Source organism: Adiantum capillus-veneris, chromosome 25, assembly GCF_014529385.1.
Source record: "Adiantum capillus-veneris isolate H3 chromosome 25, ASM1452938v2, whole genome shotgun sequence".
In the NCBI taxonomy this organism is placed as follows: domain Eukaryota; kingdom Viridiplantae; phylum Streptophyta; class Polypodiopsida; order Polypodiales; family Pteridaceae; genus Adiantum; species Adiantum capillus-veneris.
The window spans coordinates 26,385,357-26,401,795 of record NC_140955.1 but is presented as its reverse complement, the minus strand read 5'-3'; the positions used below and the strand labels follow the sequence as shown (position 1 = coordinate 26,401,795).

Genomic DNA, 16,439 nt, shown 5'->3' with positions numbered 1-16,439 from the left:
GGAAACCATCCCAAGAGACCTTAAAGATCTATCCACAGAGAGAGAGAGAGAGAGAGAGAGAGAGAGAGAGAGAGAGAGAGAGAGAGAGTTTTCTTTCCAATTAACTTGTAGATCAAACTCGCAAAACCACTTCATACCAAAAATCATATCACATCTAGACAGAGGAGAAACAACAAACTTTAGACAAAAACCTATGGCTTGAACTAAGAGTGTCACTTTAGGACATTCATGCATGAGTGAGGAGTGAATGCCAGGAGCAAGTCCAAAGTCCATTGGAATAGCTTATAAACATGCGCGCTTCACAAGGAAATCATTAATCACATCATACATACTACCAAGATCAAACAAGATCACAATGCGTTCACCATTCACATGACCATAGCACTTCATGAGAGACTCATTGAGATGATCATGAGAACTTAGGGCACATTAGTTTGCTCGTTATGACACTAACAGAAGATGTGGGTTCTATGGGTTCGTTCTTAGGACAATCTCTTTTCATGTGACCTTTAGTATGACGCTTAAAACATCTGCCTTCCTTTTCATACTCAATTCTTTCTTCAAAACTTAACCAACCTCTTATTCCTTAAGCAGATCTTTCATCAACTGTCAACTTGGGGATTTCCTGAGTCCTTTAGTACCATTGTTAGATGAAGAGTTATGCGCTCTCCGTGTAGTGGACGATTGTGGGAAGAGGTATTGTGTTCTTACCATTATTCTTACCGTTCTGCTGGTTCTGTTGGTTCTGCGGAGTGCTCAACTTCTTCTCCTTAGGCTTACCTTTGTTGTGCTTCATTTCTTGCTCGAGAGCGATTCCCACGACGTCATTGTAGTCAATGGGTTGTAAGACTTTCACGTCGTATTTGATACACTCATCCAAACCAAAAAAGAAAGTCTCCATGCGATCCTCATCCACTTACGCAATCGAACACCTGTTTGCAGAGTGCCATTTTGCTTGAGGTCTCGCCAATCCTCTTTCAACCGATCAAGGTACCACGGTGGCATGAAACGAGCCTTGAGCTTGTCTCGAAGTCGACCCAACTGAAAAACAGTGGTACGCCATCCACGGCATCAAAACTTTAATGTTATTATTCTTCTTGTGTCGCAAAATAAGCATTGAATTGATGCAACCAAGAATAAATCACAAAAGCATCCATCTTACCATCATACTTACTGAAAATCAACTTCTCAGTGATTGGGTGGTTGGAGTCGTCGTCTCTACCTGGGCTACGTAATGACTTGCCAGCCTCTTGGGAAGGATCGCCCCTCGAGGAGAGGAATTGATGGACCAACCCTTGCATGTGTTAGTCTCTCTAGGCCTCACGCTCTTGCTCCATAGCTACCCTCTTTTCTTCAGCAGCTTGCATAGAGCTTGGTGTTCCCTCTCTGGAGCCATTCTTTCCTTTTCGACTGCGACCCGCTGAGCCTCTTGCTGTAGCATCATCTCTATCATAGACTTCATCACAGCCTCCATAGAGTTTGGTACAATCCTCCATAGAGAAAAGATTAGGGCTCACTTTGCCACACGGTTGTATCTTATTGGAGCAATATAAAGAAATACCGAGAGGGGTGCCAAGGTTTGGGGTAAATGCCATTTGGGAGTGGAACTCCGCCACGCCGTGTCTCGTAAGGATCCTCTCTCTCTTTCAGTTTAGATGTTTTAAAGTGCTAAACGCCTGTTCTATTCTTCCAGTTGGCACGTGGTGCCGTCCCATTACATTCTCTCAACAATTACCGACCCCCAAATAGGCACCCCAAGAGGTATATCTTGATTTGTATTAAATTCAAGCAAGAATGCAACTTACTTCAAGAGCCCACTCACAAAATCTCAAATACAACGAGCACTTCGACAACTTATTTAGACAAATTGTACAAAAAGCAATCTTCTAGAAACATATTTTGGCTTCACAGGCAACCTGTTGACTTAAGCTATGCAAGCTCATGCCACGCCAGTAACTACCTTCCGTACACTTCTTTGTGATTTAAGCTGCAATCCCTACCATGATTTGCATTGATCTGTATGGTTTGGAACATCATCAAGTCATCACATTAACTTTGATCAAAACTATACTATTGAAAAGTATGAATACATGCACCTAAGCATATGTGTATGAATGTATGTAGATGCATGTTGTGCCTTACTACCTTGGACAAGAACAAAAGGCAATTTTAGCCATGAGCACTAAACAAGACCTGCCAAAGTTTTAGGCCATCACTTGGGTATTCTGCCTAGATCTAGGGGGAGAGAGGATTTCTTTGTGGTTGTGCCTAGCCTGTAAGGTCTTGGTCTCGACAGTCCATACCTTGGGCATTGGTTAAGGTCACTTCAATTTTTGCTCAAATTATAAGAGTGCCAGTTTTAGGTCAGTGGCTCCTCGGATTCCCAAATTTCTGGGTTTGGTGGGTGGTGGTGTGAGTATATATAGAGGAGGGGGGACCCTCCTTGGGAGCATTAAAAAGCTTGTACTGCTTAAGTATAAAGTGGACCGCAACGCGCTCTCTCTCTCTCTCTCTCTCTCTCTCTCTCTCTCTCTCTCTCTCTCTCTCTCTCTCTCTCTCTCTCTCTCTCTGTCACCAGCGTGTGACTACTATCTATCCTTTTTGTTGATTTCTTTCTTATTATCTATTTACTTTCACTTTTTGGAAACACCCCTCGGGAAATCTAACTGCCCTGCATTGCATAGCTAGTGTGGAACTGTCCAGAGGGAGTCCAGGCCTGAGGGCAAGAGAGCACTAAGGTTGGACAAGGACTATGGTTAGCCAAGTGGGGTCATTGACTAGCCAAAGTGGAATCCTTTGCTACAGAGGCTACATTTCAGTTTTGGATGTGGCCGCAGTGTACAAAGAGGGTCGGATGACCTAGAAAGATACAATGGCAGCATCTCCTAAAATTTAGGGAACTGCTATTTTGGGACCTGAAAATGTGTTGGCGTCATTACCTCCGGAATGACAAAGGGAACATTTTCTTACTCTGCCGTGAAGTCAACTGGGCAACCGGTTGGGATATTTTTAGGCGGCAACCCCGAAACGGAAAAATGCTTGTAAATGTGCCAAGTGGCACATTCTGGTGCAGTTTCCAATGCAAGAAGGAGTTGGCGCTGAATTTGAAGGGAAGAAGGACTCATTTGCTGATTTTGTCACAGGTTAAGAGCTATGGAGTGCTTGCTTTCCCTCTTATGCACAGTGCGGTGCCACGAGTGATGCCCTGCACGCTACGCACTGCCCTCTCTCTCCCCTTTGGCAGTATGTTATGCCCCTCTAGTGGGCTCTTCATTTGACCAATGTACAGTTGTGTGGGTTCATGCGCGATTGCCGAGGCAAGAGCCTCTTGCACAGGTACTGGATTAGCTAGCAGCTAATCCCCCCCCGCAGGTACAGGTGAATTCGGAGAGGTTTCACGCCAGAAATCTCGTCCGATTCAAAGGGCAAGTAGCCCTACAGGTGCGGGAGCTCGAGGACTTGCTAGGGATGCGACCGGCACGCGAAACGGAGCCCGAAACAGCGAATTACAGCCTGCTGTGTATTTTTGCAGGTTTAGGGTTTTGGCCCTAAACGGACCCTAATACCCCCAGGAGGTTCGGGGACGCAAGGGGATCGCTGTACAGGTGATCTGGCGCATTTTCAGGGCTGAAAACAGAGAATTCAGCGTGCTGCAGATTCTCGCCAGGTTTTGCAAAGCGCCCGTATGCGTCGGGAAAGTCAGTCAATGCGTGGGAATACTGACCGTGAAGGGTTCTAGTACAGTTATGCTGCCGAAATCGGGCTGGAACAGAGGAAATTCAGCCGAGTTTGTGCGGGGCAGCTTGTAGGGAACCTCAGCGTTTATTCCCTCTTGTGAACAATAAAGAAATACCGAAAGGGGCGCCTAAGTTAGGGGCCAATCTGGTGTCTGTCTACTCATACAGGTGCAATCTAGCAGCCTGTATCCCTCTCCCCTTTGTTGTGTCTTGAAAGTACAGGTAAAATAGACGACTAATAATGGGTGAAAGCTAAATCAAGGTTTAAAGTAAAGTCTACCGCCCTTTTTGGATTGAACAGGCCGGTTTCATGGTTCCATCGAAGGGATTAAATCACTTTTTCCCATAGAAGTGAGCCTTGGTCAGTTTTGGGCTTGAAGACACAAGGGATCATAGACCAGACACAGGGAATTGCAATTATGGCTGACAGACCAGATGATGTGACTGAAGAGGTTTCCTCTTCACAGGGTCAACAGACACATGAAGTGGGTGAGTCCTCAAGACCACCACAGACTGATGATGATATATTCAGGACCCAGTTGGCTACTGCTGTGGCTATGTTCACACAAGTAATGCAAAACCCAAGGTTTTTAGCCTTTCTGCAACCTCCTGTTCCGTCTCAGCAAGTTGGGTCACTGGATCATATTCAAAAGCCTGTTAAGGCTCGAGCACAGGTGATTCATACCGCACAGTCAATGGAAACACCTGTACACTTGACGGAGAACATGCAGTCTCCACAACGTATGCCTAAGGTGCAAGAATAGGTGGCTGAGATGCCAGTCTTTCAAGCTGTACCAGTTCAGCCCGCCACCTTTCAACAGCCTATAGCTGGTTCTAATGGGCAGGGAAGCAACTTACAGGCTATGCAACAGGTCTTCCCACCACCTTCAGTACACCCTGGCTATTTTGGAGGTGGATCGGTATTCCAGAGCATGGCTGGTCATGCACCTGGAAATCAGTTTTACACGCCAGGAACAGTGTTTGGCGGTGCTCAAACGATGATGCCTAACCCCATGTACAGTGTCATGGGTATGCAACCAGGGTTTCAAAGCACTCAGGGACAATTTGGGATGCCACAAGCAAATTTTGGTATGGCTGGAATTACAAATCAGCAGCCAAATATGGCATTTCCAGGTCAAGTTAATAGCGGCCAAGGAACACAGATGAACCTTAATAGTGTTCCCATGTTTCAGTCACTTCCATATGACAATTTAACGCCGCTGGAGAGGCCAACTCCATACAAAGAAGGTGGCAAAGGAGTGTCATTCACGACCTTTACAGGGTTTGATGACAGGAAGAAGGCTCTTTCATTCCTCCAGCAATTTGACAAGGCCTATGCAGGGGGAAACTTTACAGAGGCTTCAAAGGTCCGCAAGGCAGCCACTTTCTTGACAGGGAATGCGGGACAATGGTGGACAACTTTATTGCTTCAAGGGCAAGCTCCGTCCACATGGATTTACTTTAAGCAGATTTTTGCAGCAGCATGGTTATCTGATGATTTCGAAGCAGATGTCATGACAGAATGGCACCAGCTTAATGCTGCCACTTGCAGAAATCTGGATGATTACAATCGGAAGTTTTGGAAAGCTCTACTTCCAGTAACTTCCTATAGGTTTGTGCCATTGACAGAACAGATTGAAAAATACTGTTGTGGCCTACCCAAAGGATTGAGAAAATACTGCACGAAGACAAAAGTCACTACTTTGACGCAGCTCATCGAGGTAGCAAACACTGGCAATGGTTTGCTCAAGGGAGAAGATTGTGAATTTAACATTGGCGTCAAGGCAGGATCAGGCAAGAAAAATTCAGCCAAAAAGCACGTTCCCAATGAGGCTCCTAAAGGGACTCAAGAGTCAGCCAACGCAGGGAAAGACAAAGCTATGGCTGAATCAGAAAAAGGACCAGCAAAGAAATGGAAAAGACGTTTTCCTCGCAAGTCAGAAGAGCAAAAGAAGGTCCTGAGGACAGAGAACAAATGCTTTATATGTGAGCAGCCTGGCCACATTGCTTACAATTGTCCTACAAAGAAAAGGCCAGCTGATTCTGAAGACAAGGAGGACAGGAAAGGAAAGAAGCCCATGGCTGGTCTAGTGCCAGATATGGTGGGCGACAAGCCAAATTCAGATGCAAGTGAGCTTTGCAAAGCATGGGGAAAGGTTAGGGATCAAACAGTGCTTATCTTCTTTGATCCAGGTGCCAAAGCCAACTTCATTTTCCCAGAATTGGCTTCAAAGTTGGGAATCAGACCTGAAGAGATGGGGTATACAGCAGAGGCAGGTTTGGCATGTCCTGGCCATACAGAGGCTGTGACACCCATCATTGGAAAGTTGCGTCTACATATCCAGTCCTATGTAGATGCTGAAGAATTTTACATCATGCCACTGGACGGATGTGATGTGTTGTTAGGTATTCCTTGGTTGTTTCGTGTACAGGGAATCATGGATGCCTACAACAAAAAGATCACTGTACAGAGCAGGGGAAAGACTCACATTCTGGATGTAAAGCTTAAAGGGGAGTCTATTCCTACTGTATCAGCTTCTGCTATTACTTCTGTAATGAAAAAGCATCTTTCTGCGTACTTGGTTTTTGCACGTGAAGTGTCAGATTGTGATGAATCAAATTTATCTGTGCTAGATAAAGAAAGGTCAATGTTTTTACAACAGTATAGTGACTGTTTTTCCGATTCATTACCGTCTCAATTACCGCCAGAGAGACCCGAGGACCATGCGATAGATTTGGTGCCAGGCTGTAGCCCACCAAATAAGCCTCTGTACAGGGTTAGTGCGGCTCAGCAGAAAGAGATAATGGGCCAAGTACAGGAGTTGTTAGAAAAGGGGCTGATTCAGCCCAGTTCATCTCCATTCTGTTCTCCAGTGTTGTTGGTGCAGAAAAAGGATGGCTCATGGCGTATGTGCATCGACTACCGTGCACTGAACAAGAATACCATCAAGAATAGGTTCCCTATACCTAGAATTGATGATATTATGGACAAATTAGAAGGAGCAGCTATGTTTAGCAGGATAGATCTAAAGAGTGGGTACCATCAGATCCGCATTAGATCAGAGGATGTGCACAAGACTGCTTTTAGAACAACGTTTGGCCTTTACGAATTTTTAGTGATGCCCTTTGGTCTCACAAATGCTCCTGCTACGTTTAATAGGATGATGGACAGAATTTTCCGTCCACACCAGCAGTTTGTTGGTACATTCTTTGATGACATGATAGTCTACTCAAAGAATGAAGAGGAGCATAGGCATCACTTGGCCATTGTGTTCAAAGAGCTACGCAGTCATAGGTTGCTCATCAATGCAAAGAAAAGTGAGTTTTTTCTGGAAGAGATTCACTTTCTGGGACACATTGTCTCAAAGGATGGTGTCAGAATGGATCCTGCAAAAGTCGAAGCGATCAAGTCATGGCCAAATTTGAAGACGGTGCATGATGTCCGAAGCTTTTTGGGACTATGCTCCTATTACAGAAGGTTTATCCGAAATTTTGCTGAGATTGCTTCACCTTTACATGCTCTTCAAAAGAAGGCAGTCACCTTTAGATGGACACAAAAAGAGATTTCAGCTTTTAATCTCTTAAAAGGAAAAGATGACTTCAGATCCAGTCATTGTGTTGCCAGATCTTAGGAAGTCATTTGTGGTCCAGTGTGATGCCTGCGGTAGTAGCATTGGTGCTGTGCTAATGCAAGATGGCAGGGTAGTAGCCTATGAGAGCAGAATTTTGCAAGGGCCAGAGATGACCATGCAGGTCTATGAGAAAGAGTTACTGGCTCTGATTCATGCGCTCTTAAGTTGGAAACACTACCTGCTAGGTGCAGATTTCGTTGTCCAAACGGATCATCAGACCTTGCGATACTTCTTGACACAGACAAAGTTATCTGAGAAGCATATGCGATGGGCAAATATCTTGTCCATGTTCCATTTTCAGATTGTGCATGTGGAAGGCAAGAAGAACGTTGTGGCTGATGCCTTGTCAAGGAAGCCACAAATTTCAGCTGTGTCGATTCCTTATCATCATGAACTTGATGATATGAGAGAACAGTATGCAAATGATGAAGATTTTGCAAGGGTCTTCGAGCAACTAATGGATGGACAACGTCATGAACACTATCTTCTTAAAGACGGGTTCATGATGATGCATGGAAGATTGTGTGTCACAAAGCCATTGCGACGCAAAGTTATGGAAGAGAGTCATGTCCCACCGTATGCAGGGCATCGTGGTATCGATGCTACAGTTAAAGCGGTTGAGACATTCTTCTATTGGCCTACATTGAGAAGAGATGTGGATGCCTTTGTGCGAGAATGCCTAATATGCCAAAAGGTCAAGTTTGACAGGCAAAAGGCACCAGGGTTATTGCAACCACTACCTATTCCAGATAAACCATGGGAAAGTATTGCTATGGATTTTATCTTTGATCTTCCGAGAACGCAGACAGGAAATGATGGTATTTGGACCATTATTTGCAGATTCAGCAAACAGGCTCATTTTATTCCTGTCAGGAAGAAGATAAAGCCAGATCAGATGGCACGCTTGTTTATGAGCAATATTTTCAAGTATCATGGCATGCCACAGTCGATTATTAGCGACCGTGATCCACGCATGACTAGTTTGTTCTGGAAAGGCTTGTTTGAGAATATGGGTACCACGCTCAAATTCTCTTCGTCATTTCATCCTCAAACAGATGGGCAGTCAGAAGAGGCAAATTCGACTGTCCTAGATCTGCTGAAGTGCTATGTGTCAGAGCATAAAGGAAAGTGGGAGCAGTATTTGCCATTGGTGGAGTATGCATACAATAATACAGTGCATTCATCAACTGGCAAGGCACCTTTTGAGATAGTTGAAGGTGGCAAGAAAGTTCCTCCCATACTGCATACAAAGGACAAGATATTTGAAGCAGATAAGTATGTTCAAGACATGGATGAAATGTACAAGAAGGTCAAAGTGGCCTTAGAAAGGACTCGGGCAAAGCAAAAGAAAGCAGCTGATCGTCACCGCCGTGAAGTGGTATATTCACTTGGTGATTGGGTGCTTTTACGCTTTGAAAAGGCAAGGTTAAAGAAGATGAAGGGCAAGGAAAGACTGTTTCCAAAGCTCAGCATGCGTTACTATGGGCCTTTTCAAGTATGCGACATAATCAGTGATGTTGCATATAGGCTGAAATTGCCTGACAGTTGGAAGATTCACAATGCGTTTCATGTGAGTCTTCTCAGACCCTATGTGGGTGATGTGCCAGAAGATATGCCAGCTGAAGATCAGCCGAAAGTCGAGGAACTTGACGAGATCTTGGTCCCTGAACAGATTTTGGCACACAAAGAAAGGAAAGTGAAAGGCAAGGTTGCTAGGCGTTACTTGGTAAAGTTCAGAAACTATCCACCAATGGATGCTAAGTGGATGGAAGAAGGTGAACTTGCAGAGTCACCAACTGTGTTATCACTTTACCTGGAAGCCTTCGATTTGCAACCTACCTTGACCCCTTGAGTTTCAAAGCTACATGGATTGTCAGTGTGACAATGGCTTCTGAAACAAATGATGTACATGGTATTTAAAGTGAGCTCAAATCAAATACCTGTTACATGAATGTTAGAGCTGTACAGATTGTCAGTTTGGCAATTGCTCTTATGGAATGTCCAAAAGTTTGATTAGTGCTATAGAAGTGAGTATTTCTTGTCAGTTTGTCAAGGATACAGTGATTGCTTCTATTGAAGAGTACATGTGTAACTGCATTCTTAAACTGTCGGTTTGGGTATGCTCGAAAGTGTTACGGGATCCAACGTGTACTATAAGACAGTGGCAAAATGTGCAGCTACCAATTTGTCATTGGAAAGTTAGTGACTCAAAGCAATGGCAGAGTGCGAAGCTACCACTATGTCATTGGGACAGGGTTCACACGCAGGCAATACATGAGTCGACGAGGTGTTGAATACACCAGGGTTGACAATGAGCATGTATGTGTCGTATATGTGTCGACAGGTGTTGAATACATCAGTGTTGACAGTAAGCATGTACGATATAGATGCAAACGAGGACGTTTGAGATTTCAAGAGGGGGGTATGTCACCAGCGTGTGACTACTATCTATCCTTTTTGTTGATTTCTTTCTTATTATCTATTTACTTTCACTTTTTGGAAACACCCCTCGGGAAATCTAACTGCCCTGCATTGCATAGCTAGTGTGGAACTGTCCAGAGGGAGTCCAGGCCTGAGGGCAAGAGAGCACTAAGGTTGGACAAGGACTATGGTTAGCCAAGTGGGGTCATTGACTAGCCAAAGTGGAATCCTTTGCTACAGAGGCTACATTTCAGTTTTGGATGTGGCCGCAGTGTACAAAGAGGGTCGGATGACCTAGAAAGATACAATGGCAGCATCTCCTAAAATTTAGGGAACTGCTATTTTGGGACCTGAAAATGTGTTGGCGTCATTACCTCCGGAATGACAAAGGGAACATTTTCTTACTCTGCCGTGAAGTCAACTGGGCAACCGGTTGGGATATTTTTAGGCGGCAACCCCGAAACGGAAAAATGCTTGTAAATGTGCCAAGTGGCACATTCTGGTGCAGTTTCCAATGCAAGAAGGAGTTGGCGCTGAATTTGAAGGGAAGAAGGGCTCATTTGCTGATTTTGTCACAGGTTAAGAGCTATGGAGTGCTTGCTTTCCCTCTTATGCACAGTGCGGTGCCACGAGTGATGCCCTGCACGCTACGCACTGCCCTCTCTCTCCCCTTTGGCAGTATGTTATGCCCCTCTAGTGGGCTCTTCATTTGACCAATGTACAGTTGTGTGGGTTCATGCGCGATTGCCGAGGCAAGAGCCTCTTGCACAGGTACTGGATTAGCTAGCAGCTAATCCCCCCCCGCAGGTACAGGTGAATTCGGAGAGGTTTCACGCCAAAAATCTCGTCCGATTCAAAGGGCAAGTAGCCCTACAGGTGCGGGAGCTCGAGGACTTGCTAGGGATGCGACCGGCACGCGAAACGGAGCCCGAAACAGCGAATTACAGCCTGCTGTGTATTTTTGCAGGTTTAGGGTTTTGGCCCTAAACGGACCCTAATACCCCCAGGAGGTTCGGGGACGCAAGGGGATCGCTGTACAGGTGATCTGGCGCATTTTCAGGGCTGAAAACAGAGAATTCAGCGTGCTGCAGATTCTCGCCAGGTTTTGCAAAGCGCCCGTATGCGTCGGGAAAGTCAGTCAATGCGTGGGAATACTGACCGTGAAGGGTTCTAGTACAGTTATGCTGCCGAAATCGGGCTGGAACAGAGGAAATTCAGCCGAGTTTGTGCGGGGCAGCTTGTAGGGAACCTCAACGTTTATTCCCTCTTGTGAACAATAAAGAAATACCGAAAGGGGCGCCTAAGTTAGGGGCCAATCTGGTGTCTGTCTACTCATACAGGTGCAATCTAGCAGCCTGTATCCCTCTCCCCTTTGTTGTGTCTTGAAAGTACAGGTAAAATAGACGACTAATAATGGGTGAAAGCTAAATCAAGGTTTAAAGTAAAGTCTATCGCCCTTTTTGGATTGAACAGGCCGGTTTCACTCTCTCTCTCTCTCTCTCTCTCTCTCTCTCTCTCTCTCTCTCTCTCTCTCTCTCTCTCTCTCCACCCATGCTCTCGTGCAAGGCATGCCAAAAACATATTTTCTAACCAAAAAAAATAAGGGCACGCTTAAAACTCTTCCCGTTTTTAGGTCAACATTTGAGGCATTTGCAAGTATATTTTTTTCTCGTTTTCTTCAAAGCTCGAAATCTAGCCAAGATTTTGCAATCTTAGCCGGTTAAACATACTCTACACCCGCTTTTTGGCGAACACTGCTCTTATATCTTAGAGCCGAGTCTTGCTATGTATCTAAAGTATAAATGGTATTAAGTAAAGCGTGCTATAAGCTAGTCACACTAATTATTTTTTGTTTTGATATCATCAAGGAAACAAAACCTTTAAAAGTAGCAATGCTGTTAATCCTGGCTTTTTCGCATGTATTAGAGAAACTTTTGGAAGTCTGGCGAATGAAAAAGAGAACTGGCTCCGTGAATGGGGGGGGAGAAAGGGGGAAAAGATAGGAGCTCTTATATCTTAGAGCTGAGTCCTGCTATGTATCTAAAGTATAAATGGTATTAAATAAAGCGTGCAGTTAGCTAGTCACACTAATTATTTTTTGTTTTGATATCATCAAGGAAACAAAACCTTTAAAAGTAGCAATGTTGTTAATCCTAGCTTTTTCGCATGTATTAGAGAAACTTTTGGAAGTCTAGCGAATGAAAAAGAGAATTGGCTCCGTGAATGGGGGGGAGAAAGGGGGAAAAGATAGGAGGATTTGACTCCACCTATCATTTTGAAAGATTCACAAGTGCATGATCACTATTTGAATATATTAAGTTTCTTTTCTTAGCTTTTGTTTCCAACGTCTACGTGAGACCATATTACTTTCCTACTTAATGCTTAAAACTGCTAAAACTATTAGTCATAGGGAGCATAAGCATGCTCCAAACAGCTGGTTCAAAGGGAAAGAATCTACCTTACTCCATGTAAGCTAAATTGATTTTTTTTTAGAGAGTACACTAACTTTGAATCACACGCACACACCCTATGTACAATGGCCTCACAGGTACAATGGCCTCACAGGTAGGGCAGGGAGATAGGCATCCCATCACATGCACACACCCCACCCCCATGGTGGAGGCGTATGGGAACAGTCCCTAAGGACTTAAAACATGTCTTCGGATTGTCAAGGGGGGATTGAACCCAAGACCTTAGGCACGTAGGCTATGACTCTACCAACTGAGCTAGCTCCATGCAAGCTGTCAATGCATCAAAACACGAAAATGCTTGTTGTGTGTGTGTGCGGGTGCGCATGCGCATGCGCGTGGAGTTTCTTTACTGACAAAATAGTGTGTGTGGGGAGCGCAGATGGGCTCAAATGTGAAGAAGACAATATTCAAAGAACACATACAGAGAGGTTTACGGAACTGGCATAAGAGAGCTAAGGAGAGGATCCGAAGACGAGAGAGCGGCGAAGGCAGATCCTCTCGCCCATCAACGCCAAGTCGCCCACCAACGCCAACTCCATCGGGGGAGGGAAGCTCAAATGCCCAGCGTGGCCATACTGTCGAACTGGTTCTTCATGCTTTTCCCGATGTCGTCTAACCATCAAGACGCTCGCTGATCCCATGTTAACATGTGTTAGCAGCATACATGTATATTTGCCAGCTGAAGCCTGCTCTGAATTCGTGGACACAGCTAGGTAGGTACCAACACCCCTTACCAACAAACAACCTGTATATGTTTCTATTCACCCCACAAGTGTCAAGGACCACAAGATATGTGTATTTGTGTTTTAAGTCCATCCCCAAAGGTGATTAATCTTTTGTACTATACCAACACACAATTATATGGACAAGAAGCAATAGGGATGAGAGAGAAACTTATCGACACCTCACACCATAAACACCTTTCCAAAGGATGTTTACCTTTTTGTAATTTAGATATACCAAACACAAATCACTGTGTTAGTTCTTGTGCTTTGCTTTTTGGTCTTTTCGAGGCCTTTTTCATAGGAGGTGGAGCTATTTTGCCAGTGTCAATAGGAGAATTGCATTTATTGGAACATGTAGTAGCTATATACATGTAGTTCTACTCAGCCTTCTCTAAAGCTCACTCAAGATTGAAGGTTGATCGGGATTAGCTTTACTCTAGAGCTAGTTTTAGGCTTATTTTGTTGAGCTCATTTGAAGTTAGTGTGTTTGGTATTTTTCATGTGAAAGTGTGATTGCTACTTCGTTTGCATGTCAGAAAACGTCATTATCTCTATTGGATGGTAAACCTTAGGTATAGAAATGCATGTAACTACTATTGAGCTAGTTTATAAGGCACCAAGGACCTTTTTATTTATGTAGCATCACACAATCAATATCCAAATATCTATCTCTCTCTCTCTCTCTCTCTCTCTCTCTCTCTCTCTCTCTCTCTCTCTCTCTCTCTCTCACACACACACACACACACACACGTTTGAATTCCCACATGATCGTTTTTATAGTTTCTCACATTTGCAACCTTGTTATATATCCTCAACTTCATAGAACAAGATTAAAGAATAAGTATGAGCTCGAAAGAAAAGTGATAAAAGCTTTTACCCGACATAGACCATGCTTCTTAGTAGATGTGTGTATAAGATCAACATGATTTAAAGACTCAAACAACCATTGGAATGAGTAGGCAAAACTGATCTTGGTTAGTGAATGAATCTAGATCATGAAGCTATGTGCAAAGCTCGCCCCTTGGTTGCACTCTCTATTGAAAAATTCCATTATTCCATATATTTGCTCATCAAATATCGCAAAAATGCTTGTCATATCCTAATTAATTGTCGTAAAAATTATGAGTCCAAGATTCTAATGGAAGAGGATGAAAATGGATGTTTATCTTGTAAAGAATAAAGTTATCAAGGAGCAATTTTTTGTTGTTGTTGATGTCATTCTTGATAGTTCTATTGTGTAGACAAAGTTCTTGATGTGTTACCATGCTCGTATCAAACTTTTGCTTCTTCTTGGAAACTTGTGACTACTAAGAGATTCAAAGGTGTAAGTTTGATTCACTAGTCTCTATGTTATTGCATAAGGTTTAGTGCAAGAAGAGAGCTTAATAAATGTGTTGTTGATCAAGCTTTTGAGGTTGTGCAAAGGAAGCATGTTAATATTGGCACTTTTAAATCTTCCTTCTTTTGGGAAAGGCCTACAACTATACCTTCCATAAGCCCCCAATAAGTAAGTGAAAAAGGCAAGTAAAAAATGAAGGCAATGGTTGCAGATTCATAGGTATGTTACTTTGATAGGGATGCTACAAAGCACATTATTTATTGTGTGTGGTATTCCCCTTTAACATAATTATATTACTTGTACCACCAATTCCTCTTGTGCACTCAAGGGAGTTATAAGAATGAGCTTAGTATGGGAGTGTTCTATGTGCAACAAAACCCACAAGGGGAAGATTGTTGGGATGTGGTTTTGTTGCATCTCATGTGTGTTCAAACCTCCTCTCCATATCATGTCCTTATGTGCAATCCACGTAAGGCATAACCCATGTGATATGTGAAATGTGGAGAGGATAGTCAACCTTCAAAGGTAGAATGCTTCGAATGTGTTACCTTTTTATGATGTGCATGTGTGTCACCTAGTATACTCTCTCTAACTCTACAAAAAAGCAACATTTTTGTACACACAATGATAATGGAAAAATCTAATCTATATTTGGTAGCAATTTCTTGATTAAGATTGTGCACAAACTTAAGCTTTCCGATTACATGTATTAGCCATGAATGCATCGTTGGATTATCCACCATAATCCCTATCAAGTGAACACAAGTAAGTGGGGACTCACAAGCCTCCCCAACAGATAGAGAGGGTGGTCACAAATTGAGTGCTCTACATCACACGAGGCTTATTTTTTATGTAAATTGAAGGAATTTAGCCTTCACATAGATCTTCACAAACACGTTGACAAGATTCTTGTTGTTTTTTTGTTGTCGGTGAAATTGTTGATATGTATTCTTTTGTTGTTGTTTGTTGTTGTTGATGACTGGTTCTTCAATGTTCGCTTCATTCATTGTTTCCTTGATCTTCTTGTTTTCTTGTTGATGTTCATACTTCTTTAGTCACACGTGGCATATCGTAGGAGATAATTTCCTCGATCTTTTTCACCAAAGTACCATGAGAGAAAAATCCAAATGCACTATCAAATGAGTGAGGGAAGGCCCTATCACATGAGATGTTCAAGGATGGTGTTGAATTCTTTTACAAATCTCATCAAAAGTGCATAATGTCAAGAGATATCCACAGTTATGAAAGTACAAACCAGCTTTGACACACATTGTGTGGTTTAATGGTGCACAAGTGTGTAGAGTGAGCATAGAGAAATTTTGTGAATAGGGTTTTAGATAACCTCTTACACACCAAGCCATTACAATGAATGAGTTCTTTGGCTTATGCCAACTTGGACTTTCACTGGAGGGTACTATACCAAGTTTGTGTTTTTACAATGCTATGCTCCCTAGATGACCATGGAGCAGTAGATTGCCAATTTCTATCAAGACATCAAAAAACCCCTGAGTACGCACCTTGAATCCATGAGGCCTACATCAATTCAAGATGCCCTTCTTAGGGCCATGCAGCTGAAGAAACCAACCCTACCAGGAATTATAATGGTTTTAACAACTTTAGGGGAAGAGCTAGGGGAACCTTCAACCAAGGACATCAACAACGTGAGATAGTGGCTGCAGTAAACTTGGAGCAAACCTTCCAAAACCTCAGGTGTTATGGATGCAATCAGATGAGACACTATAGAAATAACTGTTTCAAAGAGAAAAACCCTAAAATTATCGCTTGAGCTATTCCTCAAACTCAGATAAATCAAGGAGACAATTTAAGAGGAGGAAGAAATGGAGGACGAGGTAGGGGAAGAGCAAGAGGAGCCATAGCTTATACAATCATGGGAGAGCCAACATTAATGAACAAGGAAGATGAAAGAGCCACTGGTTTGGCCACACGTAGCAATCCTAGAGCTCAACAACAATAGGCAATTTTGTAAAGCACTATAGATCGATAATGTAAAACTTAGAGTACTTATGTGTTATAATGGTATACATTATTTTCTTTTGCAAAATTACTTAAGGAATCTAAAGTTAAGTTAGTATTCAATCAAGAAATTAAGGGTA

General features: G+C 43.2%; 1 protein-coding gene across 2 annotated transcripts in view; it reads left to right on the top strand.

Annotated features, from left to right (window-relative positions):
* The window catches only part of LOC147424602 (MLO-like protein 9), a 51,489-nt gene extending 38,242 nt beyond the window's left edge, over positions 1–13,247 (top strand). Inside the window, exon 15 of one of the 2 annotated variants that reach the window (XM_086499897.1) lies at positions 12,641–13,247. In XM_086499897.1, the coding sequence (XP_086356023.1) occupies positions 12,641–12,877 (237 nt within the window). In that variant the 3' untranslated portion in view covers positions 12,878–13,247. The remainder of the gene's footprint in view (positions 1–12,640) is intronic. The other variant, XM_086499898.1, reaches the window with a different exon arrangement.
* The last annotated feature ends 3,192 nt before the right edge of the window (positions 13,248–16,439 follow it).